The following is a 16,357-nucleotide window of genomic DNA, read 5'->3' on the forward strand; positions in this document are numbered from 1 at the left end:
ACCTTATCTCTATTGCTGAATAGGAGAATGGTTTGGAGAGGTTCCTTGGGGGTCTTGATTATAAGATAGGTGTCAATTTACACTGAGCAGTTACTGCACCCTTATCAAAGAACAATTGTTTACGTAATGTGAATATTCCTTGTCTCTATACACTCTTCAGATCTTCCCTATCATAGTGAATTAAACGTGGTTTTAATTTGCATCCCACTTCCAGTGTTTGTTGCCAGACATTTCAGACTTTTTGAGGACAAATAAAAGTAGCTTGTGGTGTAAGTTAAATATTTTGTGTCAGGATAAAATAGCAAACCATTATGTAAAGGGCACACTTCCCTATGTGTTTATCTTATAACTGCATGAACTAGACTTGTACAGAAGCTTTGAAAAAACTCCCATGGCTGTCGAATTCATAAGTCTTTCTGACCCATTTGGACAGATGTTAGTGTATTACTTGGAGCATACTATAAAACTTACCTTTCATCTATGGAAATGTGCTTGTACTTTGTTCCCCCAAAAGCAGATACGGAGACCATAAGACATGGGATAATAATAGACCTTTGGACACAGAGACATAAAATGGAATTATGAGTCCTTGAAAGAGCAATTAAGTACATTTTCATTTCAACAACTGAAGATGAGGAACCAAAACAGATGGGCAGGAGGTAGAATAAATGACAGAAAAATCCGTATCCATCATGCCTCTTGGCATCAGTTTAGCTCACCAATTTACTCTGTAGTGTATTACAGTAAATCAGATCTAGTTCTGCATTCCAGTCCCTGATTTCTGCTTGTCTGAAGTGAAAACTGAGAGTACTGAGAAAACATTTCCCTGAAAATTTCTGGAACCATCGGTAAGGAGCCTCTAGCCATACCATTATCAATGAGCTGACTCAATTCCTCTTAGAAATGGGTAGGTTATGAATTATAGATAAATTAGAGAAAGAGCTATCAAAGTATTTCTGAAGCGTACACTACCCTAAAAAGCATAGTGAGATGTCATATTATCAAGTATCTTTCAAGATCTTGAAAGTGAAAAAAGAGCACAGTGCTTTGAATGGAACTTTTAAAGTAGTGATGAACTTGGATTCAGTGGGAAAGGGACCTTCACATTCTTCTTAACTTTTAATAAAATTAAGAACTGTTGTTAATACTTTTTAACCTATGAATTGCAACTTGAAGTCTCTAAGCTGAATTCACATTCTAAATCACACATGCGAAAATTGACAAAGTTTATCAGTTATCTATTGCTACTACTCCAAAATTTAATAGTTGTTGAGAATATACAGCAACTATATATATCCTCACTATTCTGTAGGTTGGCAATTTGAACAGGGTCCCCTTGGATACTTCTTTTGTTATCATGCGGTGGTGTGGGTTCCTAGATGGCCTTATTCACATGGTAGGACCTCAGCTAGAATGTTGGATCTGCCTCTCTGTTGCTCATGTTGCCTCTCTTCCTCAAGAAGGCTAGCCTGGGATTTTTCACAAGGCAGCAGGATTCCAGAAGTGTGGAAGCAGAAACTGCGAAACTCCTTGAAGCTAAGGCTCAGTGTCCCTCTGAAGCATTCTGATGGTCAGAGTTTGTCATAAAGCCAACCCCGATTCAAAGGGGGATGTGCGGGGGAATAGACTCCACCTCTTAACGGGAGGAGCGGCAAAGAAATGGTAAACACTTTTAACCCTTCATCCTCCCCAGAAATGAGCATCATCTTTATCTGGCCAGTAACCCAACTGTGTCATTTCTTTTATTAACGTTTTGTATATCTTTTCTTCCCCTCCATTCCTCCATTCCAATACCATTCCAATTCCTGTGTCAATATTACCTCATGCAGGTATCATAGCAATCATCTCCTTGACATGAGTCAGTTTCTGCCTCTCCAATCACAAGACAGTTTTCCCTCTCTGGCCATTTTTATACTATGTTTTATAGTTTTATAACTATAAAAACTATAGTTTTTATACTATTCTGTTCCTCACATATCTGTGTGATTCTTCATTTCGTATCATGTATAGTGTTCTCACATTCAGACATTTCCTATTTGGCCAATATTTTTATCTCTATTTCTCTGTCTCTTTCTCTCCCTCTCTCTATTCTTCTCTCAGTCCTCTCCTTGTAACTCCCTGATCTTCTCCAAAATATTTTTTGCTCTCCTTTCACAAAGATAGTAGTAAGCAAATATTTATTGATTATTTACTATGTGCAAGACACTTTCTTAGGCACTGTGACCAAAGTTGATTAAGGTCCCTCTCTGAGGAGAGAGAAACAATATATAAACACATAAAATGAAAAGATAGCCTATACGTGCATGAGTGTTAAGATAAAAGGACAAAGGGAATACAGTAGTGGTTGGTGGGGACAGTAATTTCAGAGTCATCAGGGCCTTCTCCTCCGAGGAGGTAACACTTGAGCACTTGACCTAGATCTCCAGGAGTCACATGGGTGAAGATGAAGAAAGAAGTGTTCTCGGCAGAGGAGACAGCAAGTAAAATGACCTCTTCCAAATCCTTGCTCCCTTTAGGATAGAGCATCCCTAAAGTTTGTTATCTGGCCCAATGGTTCTAAACTCTGGCTATATGATAGGATCATCTGGAATCTCTTAAATATACTGTTGCCTGGGCCTCACCACAGACCCATCAAATCAGATTCTCTGGAGGTGGGTAGGGGAAACACCTAGATACCTGTATTTTGTAAATCGCCATGATTTGTATGCAGCCAAGATGGGGAACCACTGACCTACAGTAGTGCTTTTCAAACATTAACATGCATAGGTCACATGGGAATCTTTCTAAAACACAGATTCTGTTTCACTAGATCTAGGATAGAGCCCAAGATTATGTATTTCTAACAAGCTCCCAGGTCATGCCATTGCTGTTGATTTAGTAGTTATTCAAAGTGTGGTGCTCAGACCAGAGTATTAGTGTTCACCTGGGAGTTTGTTGGAAAAGCACGTGATCAGTCAGAGAATCAGAAACCAGGTGATTCGATCACCTCTTGAATCAGAACTGCTAGGGGTATGGCCCAGCCTCCTGTGATTTAAGAAAGCCCTCAGATGATTCTGAAACCCACTCAAGTGTGAGAATCAGACAGGGTCTTGGTGTTTAGACATAGTCAATTTGGTACCTAATTGTGTTCCAGGTTGTGTTTTCTACAATTACTTCATGTCAAGAGGTCTGTTGAAGCTTCTCAAGCACTTGCATTGAACTGAGGGTTTGAAGCCACAGCATTCTTTTCCTTTTACTTAGTTTCCATGCAGAGCAAATTCTCTTTCGTTCTGGCTAGAAGAGGAAGAGATCCAGCTCTAGCTTCAGATTCCACCTCCAGCTCCCAAAGCCTCTTTGTTCGCTCAGCTTGCAAGGCATCAGGAGCTTACAGCGCCCCTGCAGGTGACACTCAACACTTACGGGTGTCACCTGCAAGGAGCTGATTTATTAAAAGCCCTGCTGGGGCAGTTTAATCCCTGTGAAGGGATATTGTAACTCACCTCTAACTGCTGTCCCATCACAGAATCACTCTCTGTACTACTTCTCTGTGTTTACAAGCTTCAGTTAATGGTTTTCTCTCCATTAGGCAGCTCAGGGGAGTCCTGTTTAGAGAACTAATTGAATTCTTGCCAGTTTGGGGCATGATCCAAAGCTGCTCCAGGTCTCAGTATTTTTCATGTTATATACTTTCCTCTCTTCTAACACGTGTATAGTTTTTATACCTCTATCTGCAGAACGTAAGCTAGAAATTGTAACTGTATGCACGAACGCATATCATAAATGTGGTAGCACGTGCTTCTTGGCATGGAGAGCTACATCTCATTACTCTGATGCAAAGAGTGAAAAAAAAAATTTTGAACTAAAAATCCAAACTGAATAGGTGTATTTTATAAAGCCTCCAAAAGAATCAATATCTTTTAATTTTAGAAATTTTACTATTTATGAGATTCAAGTGATAATGGTGAAGAAACCATTGTTTCTCTCCACCACCCTACTACCGTCCAACCCCCTTCCACCACCACTAAATTTGAATAGTCCCCCTTTCTAATCACTGAAAAAATATAGGTAGAACACTAGCACTCTTGGCTACTTCAAGAATAAAGTTTTCCTGGCTTTTGGCAATTATTTATCCACAAAACAGGATTAGGTTAATCATCAAAGTAGGAATTTGTGGGGCTGCATCTAATCATGAGTGATAATGTGCTGAATAGTTAAAGAGGAAGAGTTGGCAAATGCATAAGTAAGTGAACGAGTAAGTGATAAATAAATACATTTCATCATGACAAAAAAATTGTAAAAAGAAGAGTTCTTTTGACTTTTAAAAATACTCTTCTCAATAGATGTCAAGCTAAAGAGTCATACAGTTTTTGAATATGTAATACCTGAAGCACATAGAGACCTAATTGCTATAGACACTCCACATTGCAATCTAATGGGGCAATGTATACATTTTTAGATTCCAAAGCATATTTTATTGCCAATTACAGATTTCCTCTAGATTGTTCATGTGTGACTCTCTGGGGCATTTATAATGTTATAGTCCATGTTTTACCTCTCCTTAGGCAGTACACTCGTTTACCCTCAAAATCCATTTGTTCGTCCTCTTTGGTTTCTCAGTTTATATCATCATCCCTATTTCAGGTTCTGGGCAACAGGAATGTCTGCTCTTTTGTTGTTCTTTTCATCTTTTATCAACCGTCATCCATTCGAAAGCATTAATTATCTGAGATGAGAAACATCATCTTTCACAGGATAGTACTTAGGCCATAAAACATTTCATAGCTGAAATCTTTGCACATCTGCCTGGGATGCTTAGCAGAAGTAAATATTCTTTGCTGTTTCCCTTTCACAGTTTGTGGAGATGAATGCACCGGCCTTCTTCTTGGTGACTTGGCTCGCCTGGAACAGATGGCCACGAGCATCAACCTCACTGGCCCACTGCCTGCTCCTTATAAAATTCTGTATGGTCTTGAAAATATGACTCAGGAACTCAAGGTAGGTTGGAGCAGTAACAGCAAGAGCCAGGGTAAAAATGACAGAAGCTTCCAAAGGGGTAATTGCCATAATTGGTAAATGCTCTTCCCTTTGTCCCAAATCAAGGCAGGCAGCCATTAGGGAAATTCAAAGACTTTCTAAACCAGTGTTTTTCAAACTTGAGAACTATAATTTACTGATTGCTCTTATGGAAAAAGAGGCTTATGTACCCCCAGTGTTTGGCCTAAATCAATTTTATTATGTTCCTTAAATATGTGCAAACGTAAAATCAGATATGAACTCCTTATACTTAATAGCTCTATAAAATCAAAACAAATTAATCTTTACAAAAGCCTAAAGAACCAATAAAATTCAAATTAAAAACATTAATATAAAATAACAGAAGATTTTTGCTGAAAGCAAATTGCTACTTGCAACAAGAATATCACACTGACTACTTCCACATAGGTTCTTTCATCAGCATGTGACATGTGGTAACTCGGTTCTCCTACCTTTCCACAATTTGAACTAGAGAACCCTTTGTGAGGGGTCCTGAGATGACATTTAGCGTCACTTGGCAAGTGATTTATGTGCTCAATCTGCCATATGATCAAGCAGGCATGCAAATGTAGGTGCTAAGATCAAGTGCGTCTCTCAGGTGCCCAGCCTGGGTTCCAGAAATGCTTACATTAACATTTAAGTTTACTGTCAAAATGAAAGCACAAGGTGAACATTTTGTACTAGAGAATGAAGAGACTTTTGAAAGTACTTCAACAAGAAGTCATTTTGTTGTAAGAGAAACACTATTCTAAGACATCCTTAAAGCTTTCAGTAGTTAATGGGATAAAGAGGAAATGTTAAGGAAATTGAAGTTGTTTCACCTGAATAAAAAAAAAAGATGAAAAGTGACTCCTTATACACTATCAGTCAATTACTGGATATTTATTAAGAAACTCTGGAAAGCCCCAATATTGCACTTGGTTCCCCAGGGGTTTCATGACCCCTATAATGCAGTCACTACCCTTAGGAAGCGTAGAGTCTATGTGGTTTAAAAATAGTTAAACAATTAGCAAAAATACATAATTACTACGTGCTTTATAGACATTTGACATACAATAGAGTTCAAAAACTGGAGAAATAGATAAGATCCAGAGTAACCAGGGAATACATCTTTAATGAAAGTGTAATTTGTGTTAGAACTTGAAGGATAGAAACAATTTCAATAGGCAGAGAATTATTGGTGAAGACTGGAGGAAGAAACCTAAGATTTATTCACTAGGCACTGGCGGACATTCTTCTACGGAATATATTCTTTAATTTAGACCACAGCCTTCAAAGTAAGTATTGTTATCCTTATTTACCAGAAGAAGAAACCAATCATAATGATAGCAAGAATAGCATTTATTGATGAGTATCTCTGTGCTAGACGATTGACTAAAGTCTTCTGTGAATTATCATGCATAGATTTTACAGAAACTCCAAGAAGTAGGAAAGGAGTACTGTATTAGCTATGTTTGTCTCAGATAGCCGGGTAGGGACACTGAGGCACAGAGACAAGGTCACATGGCTACTAGGTACAGAGCTGGGACGTGGAAGGAGGTAGTTTAACTTTAGGGCCTGTGAGAATGAAACTACCTTCACACAGCTCAGAGAGAGAAGGGCTCAGTCCACCAGCAGCAAGGTCTCCTTGACCCCCAGCCCATCCTTACATACTCTTGCCACTGAATCTAGGAGAGCCACGTGCGCAGAGGCAGAGGTGTGGATGAGCGAGGCCTGTCCAGCAGACATTAGAAGTCAGGCCTGCTAGTGAAAGATAAGGCTGGAGACCTCAGTGGGGCTGGGTGATATGAAGGACAATCATGAAAGCCAGGCAGAGGAATCCGAGTTTCCTTTGTAGGCCCAGCATTCAGGAGTGCAAAGAGTTCTAATAAAGAAAATGCTGACCAGTTATCATGTATGGAAGGAATACAAAGAAAGAAAATTAAACTAGAGAAGCAAATACTTCAGTAGGACGTAAAATAATTTTAAAGTAATAACTTAAGTAGTGGATGAAGTAGTGAAGGGCCCTCTGAAAGAGGTTCCAATCTGTGGACATCAACCAAGCCTGGGGTTCAGTCACCTGTTTCCTTATGGCTGGGTATTGGTCAGAATGACCTTGATTTTCCTTAAATTCCAGTCTTTCTTGATTCTGTTTGTGTTCTTCTTCCATAACTTGTTTAATATCTGGATATTTGGAACCCCACTTTGATATTCTAAGTCCTTAAGCAAGTCATGTGCCCTCTTTGTTCAGTTCCTTTAACTGTGTCAGTGCTCCCTGGGTTCCAGCCAGAGATGACCAGAAACACACATGTGATAGAACGAAGTTGGGTTTACTAACTTGTTGCAACAAGGGGCACTACACCGTGTGGGGAATTGGGGCTGTCTCAATAACAGGGCATTAGGAATCACTTAGAGTATTGGGGGTTTGTGCTAGGGAATTTGGGGGCAGATTCAAGGAAGCAGGAGTTTGTGTTGGACTGGGTACTATTAGGAAGTGGGAATAATTCCATAATTAAGTATTCTAATGAATCTTATCTAGAAGGAGGGAAGAAAAAGGGAGGCTAAAGCTACAGTTAATAAGGAGGCAGTGGTCACTCATATTAGCCAGAAAATGGGATTTGAGGTACTTTTGTGGTCTGCACAGAGACCATGATTTCGTCTGCATTTAGATAAGATTATGGAGTGGTCTCATCTTTTGTTTCATTCATAACTCTCAGAGTGATGCTGTCTACTGTTAGTGTTTGGTGAGATTGATTATGTTTAATAGGAGAGGAAAGTGGCTCATCTGTGAGTGCCAGGGCAGCTCCTACCACATTGATGCCATGCAGTTCGTTAGTGTCTGGCCAGGCCCTTCTGTCAGGGCTCCTGTCCGCAAAGAAAGAGGTAATAAACCTGTAAACTGTATCTCTGTTGATTAGAATGGGAGCCTTAAAGACTCAGACAAGGTTCATCTTGACTCTACCCCTTACTGGCTGTGCAATCTGGTATAAATTTTTAAGTCTCTTTAAGCCACAGTTTTCTATATACAAAATGAAATAGCATTTATCTCATAGAACTGTTGTAAGAGCTCAATGAAAAACAAAACAAAACAAAAAGACCTGGAACATAGTAATGTCTCAATAAATTGCAGCAGTTTGTAGTATTTGCCAGATTATTCTGCACGGTGCTTTGTAAGTGCCCAGCTGAAATAGTTTCTTTCTCTCTTCTCTGAAGGTGAGAAGGCTAAGTTCTTTGTATATAAAGAAAAAATGTGTTCTGTTAAATGTTCAACCCATGATCGCTGCAAGACCATTTACTCTAAAACATATGGAATGAAATCTTTTTCAGCATTTGCTCTCACCTCAGCGGGCCCCAGAGAGGCTCATTCAGTTGGCAGAAGGCAATCTGAACACACTGGTGACAGAAATGAATGAACTTCTGACCAGGGTAAGTTGGCAAAATCATGCTTCTTCTTAAAGCAGATAGATTATGTATAATTAAGGAAAATTACTTCAAATTTCTGAAATGCAAATCTTGTTCTTCCTAAATCCCAATTTGGTGCATGAAATAGATGTATTTTTGACTTGCTACTTCTGCCACAGATAAAATCTGAGAACCCAGTAGCACAAGAAAAGATTGGGATACATACTTGGGAAGTGTCAAGGACAATGGCTAAAAATATCAGAATGACAGTATATTTTGAGTACTCTATCCAGTAGCTTCCATGGTAAAGTTTTTATTGATTCTGGATTCCCAAAGCCCTGGCTCTGATATGTAAGGAAAAAGAAAAACAAATGAAAATACTTGTAGTCTCTTTGATCTCATCATAAGATTTTTGTGTTTGTATAGAAATACAGCCTAAATCATTATCCCCCCACAAAAGAGGAAATGTCCTTTATCATGAAAATCCAAAGCATTCAAGACACTTTTTAGAGTCATAATGTAAAGTCCATGTTGCGTTTATCAGACTTTTTAAGATATTGGGAGTTTTTAATTTTCAAAACTGCAAGAGGGTTAAGGTTCTTTTCCCTGATACAGAATGAAAAAAACAGCATAAAGTCTGCCATCTTGTGGCCAGAAAAATGCATGAACTGGAAAACTGGCCTGGAATTTAGGGATCCAGTTTGATTATCAAAGAACTTTAAATGACAAAAAATATTGGAGGTAGAAGGTTCTTACAGATTATCTAGTACATTTTTTAAAGAAGAAATCCCTCGGCCATGATAGTGAAATGAATTAGCAATGGCCGCGTACTTCACCAAATTCAAGGACCTAAGTAGGACCCAGATTCCAGATTCCCACTGACCCAGTACCATTTCCACCTAAGCTGCTGCTGGCTTAGGAGAATTTCCACAGGGAAATCAAATGGGATTCTGAGCACGTGATGCTAAACAATGGCCCTAATGTTACAAATAGCGTACTAAACACATTTTCAGAATCTCCTACCAGCAATGTGGAATGTACAAATACAGAACAGAGTTTCTTGCCAAATGTAGTTAGATATTAATCAGATTAATGAGTTCAAATTATCTCATATCAATTCAATAATTAACAATTTTGTATTGGTTATATGAATACTAAATAAGAATTTTTAAACAGATCATGCCAAAGTAATCTCAATTCAACAGCACATATGAATGTTCACCACATACAAAGCCCAAGTGCTAAGTGTTGGCAGATGAAAGATAAAAATGAGGCTCAGTCTGTCTTCAAGGAGGTTGCAATCTCGAGTGTGTGTGTGTGTGTGTGTGTGTGTGTGTGTGTGTGTGTGTGTGTATAAGTATTTAGGTATGTGGAGGGTAATATGGGACAAGTGCAAGTAAATATGTAACACAGCATGAAATAAAATAAAGGAATGTACTTGAGAAATACACACAAATGGATTAATTTAATATTAATTTAATGTTAAGGGTAACTAGGGAAAATTCCATGGAACAGAGGCCTTTCATTCATTCATTCATTCATTCATTTAATTAATCCTTACTAAGGGTCAAATATATTCTAGACACTATAACAGAATGACAGACACTGGGAAAGAGGTATAAGCAAAACTGACACTGTTGTTGCTCTCACTGAGCTGATTACAGCCAAATGATCTGAGCTTTTAATATTATTATTACCTTATAACTTCTTAACCGGCATCCTTTCATCTTTCCAGCAGACTCTCACATACTGAATTTTTTTAAATGGACTTTGTATTTTTGAGAAGTTTAAAGCAAAATTGATTGGAAAATACCGAAATTTCCCATATGCCCCCTGCCCCAAGACAAGCACAGCCTCCCGCATTATCAACATCCTCCACCAGAGTGATACGTTTGTTCCAATAGATGAATCTACACTGACGAATCATCATCACTCAAAGCCTATAGTTTACTTTAGGGTTCACTCTTGGTATTGTATATTCTATAGATTTTGACAAATGTTTAATGATACGTCTCCACCTTTATAGTATCATTTCGAGTGGTTTCACTGCCCTAAAAGTCCTCCATGGTCTGCCTATTCACCTCTCCCTTTCCTTAACCCCTGGCAACCACTGATCTTTTTACTGTCTCTGTATATCATATAGCTGGAGTCATACAGTATGTAACCTTTTCAGATTGGCTTTTTTCACTTAGTAGTATACATTTATGTTTCCTCAATGTCTTTTGATGGCTTGATAGCTCATTTCTTTTTAGTGCTGAGTAGTATTCCATTTTCTGGATGTACCAAGTTTATTTATCCATTCACTTACTGAAGGACACCTTCGTTGCTTTTAAGCTTTGGCAATATGAATAAAGCTGCTATAAACATCCAAGTATATAAGTTTTCAATTCATTTGTGTGAAAACCAAAGAGTGCAATTGCTGGATCATATGGGAAGAGTGTGTTTAGTTTTGTAAGAAATCTCCAAACTGTCTTCCAAAGTGGCTGTACCATTTTGCATTCCCAGCAGCAATGAGTAAGAGTTCCTATTGCTCCAAATCCTCACCAGCATTTGGTGTTGTCAGTGTTCTGAATTTTGGCCATTCTAGTAGGTATGTAGTAATATCTCATTCTAGTTTTAATTTACAATTCCCTAGTGACATACTATGTTGAGATTTTTTTTTCTTTTTTTTTTTTTTTTTTTGCGGTACGCGGGCCTCTCACTGCTGTGGCCTCTCCCGTTGCGGAGCACAGGCTCTGGACGCGCAGGCTCAGCAGCCATGGCTCACGGGCCCAGCCTCTCCGCGGCATGTGGGATCTTCCTGGACCGGGGCACGAACCCATGTCCCCTGCATCGGCAGGCGAACTCTCAACCACTGCGCCACCAGGGAAGTCCTCCAATACTATTTTTTAATAAACTTTTTTATTTTAAAATAGTTTTAGATTTACAGAAAAGTTGTTGCAAAGATAGTACAGAGATTTCCCATATACTCCATACCCACTCTCCCTACTAATATCTTGGTATGATCTATCTATCACAACAAATGCACTAATATTGATTATTATTATTAACTAAAGACTCTGCTTTTTCTTCAGTTTTACTTAATGTCCTTTTATTGTTTCAGGATCCTATCCAGGATATTACATTAAGTCGTCATGTCTTCTTAGGCTATGGCTTCTAGAATGTGCCAGTTTCTTAGACTTTCCTTGTTCTTGATGATTTTGACAGTTTTGACAAGTTCATGTATTTTGTAGGATGTCCCTCAGTTGGGGTTTGCCTCATGTTTTTCTCATGATCAGAATAGACATATAGGTTTTTGTAGGGAAGACCACAGAGATAATGTATCATTTTATCACGTCATATTAAGAACCCGTGCAATCAATATGTCTTATTACTGTTGATGTTGATCTTGATCACCTGACTGAGGTAGCATTTGCCAGATTTCTCCACTGGAACATTACTCTTTTTCCCCCTTTCCACACTTCAATACCATTTTTATCTGCCCATTCTTCAGATTTTGTAACATAGAAAGCCTAGAAATAAGACTTCTAAAAGTGAGTATCTCCTTGATAAAGTGAGGATGGGGAGGAAATAGAAATCCTCGCTTATTTATTAACCTTGTCCCCACCAGAAACAGGATTGTCATGGAGACCTTCAAATATTCAAAATGATCAATTCTTTCTTTGCCTGTGGTCAATCAGCGTGATAATCAAAAGGTGTATTGATACACATGTAATCATAACTAGAGGGCTAGATGACATAAATATCCACTAATATTGGCTGAGACCCCCAGTACCTTTATCTCACAGCCATGAATGATTCAACAGTTGGGCCCAGAGTATAAGTGCAGGGGCCATGACTTCCTATTATCCATGGCTACGTTAGAGGAGATAGTGCCTAAACTAGGAGTGCACATTAGAGTTACGTGGTGCCCAGTCTCACCCCCAAAGGTTGTGATGTATTTGGTCTGAGGCACAGTATGAGCATTGGGAGTTTCAAGAGCTTCCAGATGATTCTGATGTCGGCTAAGATTGAAAACTATGGTGAGCCTAGAGGTACCCGGTTCTTCCAGTTCCCTTTCCTCTGGAAAGTGCTTTCACTGCTACAGTCAATCTTTTTGAGAATCCTTTTCTCTACTTTGTTAGCTGGCGAGTCACTTTATGACTAGCACATTCTTTTTTTTATTTTATTTTATTTTATTTTTTTTGCGGTACGCGGGCCTCTCACTGTTTTGGCCTCTTCCGTTGCGGAGCAGAGGCTCCGAACGCGCAGGCTCAGTGGCCATGGCTTACGGGCACAGCTGCTCCACGGCATGTGGGATCTTCCATGACTGGGGCACGAACCCGTGTCCCCTGCATCAGCAGGCGGACTCTCAACCACTGTGCCACCAGGGAAGCCCGACTAGTACATTCTTTATGTTTGTTAAAACATCTGGCGAGTCTGATCCTGCATAGCTGGTGTGAGCTGCCTTCTGTCCTGCAAGTGCTTGTATATTTTGTGCTTATCTTTTTCATGAAGCAATTTAGTTCTCTGATAGCCCTTGGTAAAGAGAATAATATTCCTCCCCCAGATTAACATTTTAAACATTTATTTTATATAATTTAATGTCAAATATTACATATGCAAAATGTTGCATAATTATGTATCCTTTTCAATGTATTTTAATTTATTGTCATTCCATTTCCCCCTTGGAATATGTTTTTTGAATACGACAATCTTATGTTACATGTTCATACTGTCAGACAGTATGATTAGTGTGGAATATTGAGATGTTTTTGATGACAACTCCATATACCTCTGTAGCTACTGTCCTTACCTCCCTCTTCCATTTCACAGCCAAATTTTTTCAAAGACTTGGTCTGCTTTCACTTCTCACTCCACTGTAGTCTAGATTTCCACTCCCAGCCTGCTACTAAAACTATTTCAACTAGGTAATCAATGACAAGCTGGTCACTAAATCCAGTGGAAACTTGATTTTACTTGAACTTCCTACAGCAATTGCCACTTTTGACCCATCTTCCTTCTTAACATACTCTCCTCTCTGCTTTTATCTTAATTCTCAGACCTTTCATTTTCAAGCTCTTCCTCTGCCCATCCCTCAAAAGTCGATTTTCTTGGGGTCCAGTCCTCAGTCCACACCTCTTCTCACTTTGTAAACCCTCTCTTTTGGCTTTGATCGCCACATATGTTTATGATTAATAAGTCCATATTCTCAAGACAGACTTCATTCTCCTGTTTCAGTCCTACGTACCTAACTATCAACTGGACATCTCAAATTAAACTCACCGTCTTCCTCTTAAAACCCATACTTTCTTCTGTTTAGAACACCTCAATGATTTATCCTCCAATATTTACCAGTCTCCCAAAATAGAACTGAATGGTTGCTCTTCATTCTACCCCAACCCAATTCAGAGGTCTTCTATTACCTCTCTTCCTAAGCTTTATCTAACTCCAAACAATTATTATTCCTATGGCAGAGTGAACTTTCTAAATCACAGATCTGATCACATCACTCTCCTCCTTCAAATTCTCCATTTTGTTCATTGACATGTGATGCTCTTTCCTCATGGTCTTAATTCCCCAGCCTCATCTCTTCCCCAACTCATGCTCTGGTTATCTGGACCCTGTGCATTGAACATATAAGCCAGAAACCTAGAAATCTTCTTTGATGCCACTTTCTTCCTTCTCATCCTCCCACTTATTTAACCCATTACCAAATACAGTGAGTTCCCCTTCTGTGTATAGATCTCATCTTTACTACCCTACTCTCATCCAGCCCTTAGTTTGGGATTAGCTTTCTAGCTTGTCCAGCTTTTATTCTTATTTTCCTTCGATTGTTCTCCAAGGTATAGCCAGAATGCACTTTTGCTACCCCAAATTTGAACATGGCACCCTAGTGCTTAAACTCGTCCCCCTGGCTTCTCATTGGTCTTCAGATAAAGGCCAAAGTCTCACTTTGGCCACATCTCACACCACTTTGACCCTGGCCATCTGTACTCCAGCCATGGTGTCCTTCAATTACTTTGTCCCGCAGAGACTTTCCGGACATGTTTTCTTTAGCCTTGAAGTAAATCACTTCCTCCTACATCTTGTTAACTTCTGTTAATTCCAATGCACTTTCTATAGCTCAGCTCCTCAAAGTCTACCACAAGTCTTCTGTGATATTCCAGGCGTGATGTGATTCCTCTTATAATTGTGTTATACCACTGTGCTTTTTCTTCAGTTTGTGGTTATAATTTATTTTCATGATCATTAAACAAATACCTCTCTATCCCACCAGACTATAAACTCCAAAAGAGCAGGAAGTGTGGGGTTTTTTCTCCCTTACCACAGTATCACCAGTATCATGTATACAGGAGGTGTTCAGTCAGTATTTGTTTAATTAATTAATTAACTAATTGTGAATAATTTTAAAAATAGCATAAAAATAAATGAAAGGTATAGAAACCTACAATAAGCATTAATTTTGAATTTCTCTAAAATGCACTAAAATCAGGCATATAATTATATTGAGTTGAATATTTTGCTTTCTTTGATAAACATCTCTTAACTGTTTATATTTCATAAGGGGTAAATGCAATGTAATAGACTGAACTATATAAAATATCAAAATTTAGCTTTATCTACCTTGTCTCTTACTGTATATTGAAAATCAAATTTAAATGAAGATGAGGCATTTCCAAACTGATGAAACTAGTTTTTAAATGATTTAAGTGCCTACTATATATATATATATAAACACACACACACACACATATATATATATTTACAATGCCTTATTTATAGTTTTAAAAGGTTTAAGTTGCCAACAATGTTTTTCATTTCTGCTGTTATATTTTAAAAGAGAGAATTTGTAGAGACGTGGATAGACCTAGAGACTGTCATACAGAGTGAAGTAAGTCAGAAAGAGAAAAACAAATATCATATATTAATGCATATATGTGGAATCTAGAAAAATGGTACAAATGAACTGTTTTGCAAGGTAGAAATAGACACACAGATGTAGAGAACAAACGTATGGACACCAAGGGAGGAAAGTGGAGGTGGTGGTGGTGGTGGGTGAATTGGGGGATTGGGATTGACATGTATACACTAATATGTATAGAATAGATAATAAGAAGTTGCTGTATAAAAAATAAGTAAATAAAATAATATTTTTTTAAAAGAGAGAGAGATAATGTATAACAAATCACACTTGTTTATTTGGAACTTTCAAAACTGACACCTGAAATATTTAAGGAGAAATTTCACATAGAACTGACTTATTATCATTCCCCAGGGTCAGTTGATTGTCTCTCTCTTTGTGCTCTGTCTGTCCTAGTAGCTTGTCCTAGTACTTCACTGACCCTTGGATATACAGAACCGGTAGTGTCTGAAGTTGACCCTAAAGAATATCATGTAAATGATTAGATCTCAAATTTAAATTCAGCAGAAAACCTCTGCAAATGCAAAGGTGGATGACATCTAAGCAATGTTGTCTACTCAGTAGTTAGATTTGCTCCATTAGGTTCTAGTTTTAACATAAAGAAGGCGGAAAATGAAAGACACTAGTAATATCCAACCAAGAAAATTATGTGCAGATTTCAAGAGGCACAGTGAGAACTGCTTGAGCTAAAGTAAGAAAGTAATAGCTACATTGTTCAGAAGTAAATGAATGTGTGCCTAATGGTAATGCGTGCTGCCTAGATATAAATACTCAAAGAAAAAAAAAAACCCCAAAAAGAAAATAAAAGAAAAATAAAAGGAAAAAATACCTAGTTGAGTGAACTTGAATGTAAAAAAAATAATCAAAGGTAAGAGAGATACATGCAAAGCAGTGTGTGAGCTATCATTTACAAAGGAACACTGGAAATATGTAGAACAGAGGTAAGAGAAAGTAAAAATAAGAAAATCTAAGATAGAGAATGAAAGGAAGATTGTACAACATATTAGGATAAATGAGAAGACATTTGTCAAATACTCAAAGGACAAGATAATAGTGAGT

General features: G+C 38.2%; 1 protein-coding gene across 1 annotated transcript in view; it reads left to right on the forward strand.

Moving 5' to 3' along the window:
• LAMA2 (laminin subunit alpha 2) overlaps positions 1-16,357 on the forward strand; it is a 602,802-nt gene that overhangs the window by 462,291 nt on the left and 124,154 nt on the right. The window contains exons 33-34 of the mRNA XM_079939315.1: positions 4,832-4,974; positions 8,320-8,418. Coding sequence (XP_079795441.1) covers positions 4,832-4,974; positions 8,320-8,418 — 242 coding nt within the window. The remainder of the gene's footprint in view (positions 1-4,831; positions 4,975-8,319; positions 8,419-16,357) is intronic.

Source organism: Stenella coeruleoalba (genome assembly GCF_951394435.1).
Source record: "Stenella coeruleoalba genome assembly, chromosome: 12".
NCBI lineage: Eukaryota > Metazoa > Chordata > Mammalia > Artiodactyla > Delphinidae > Stenella > Stenella coeruleoalba.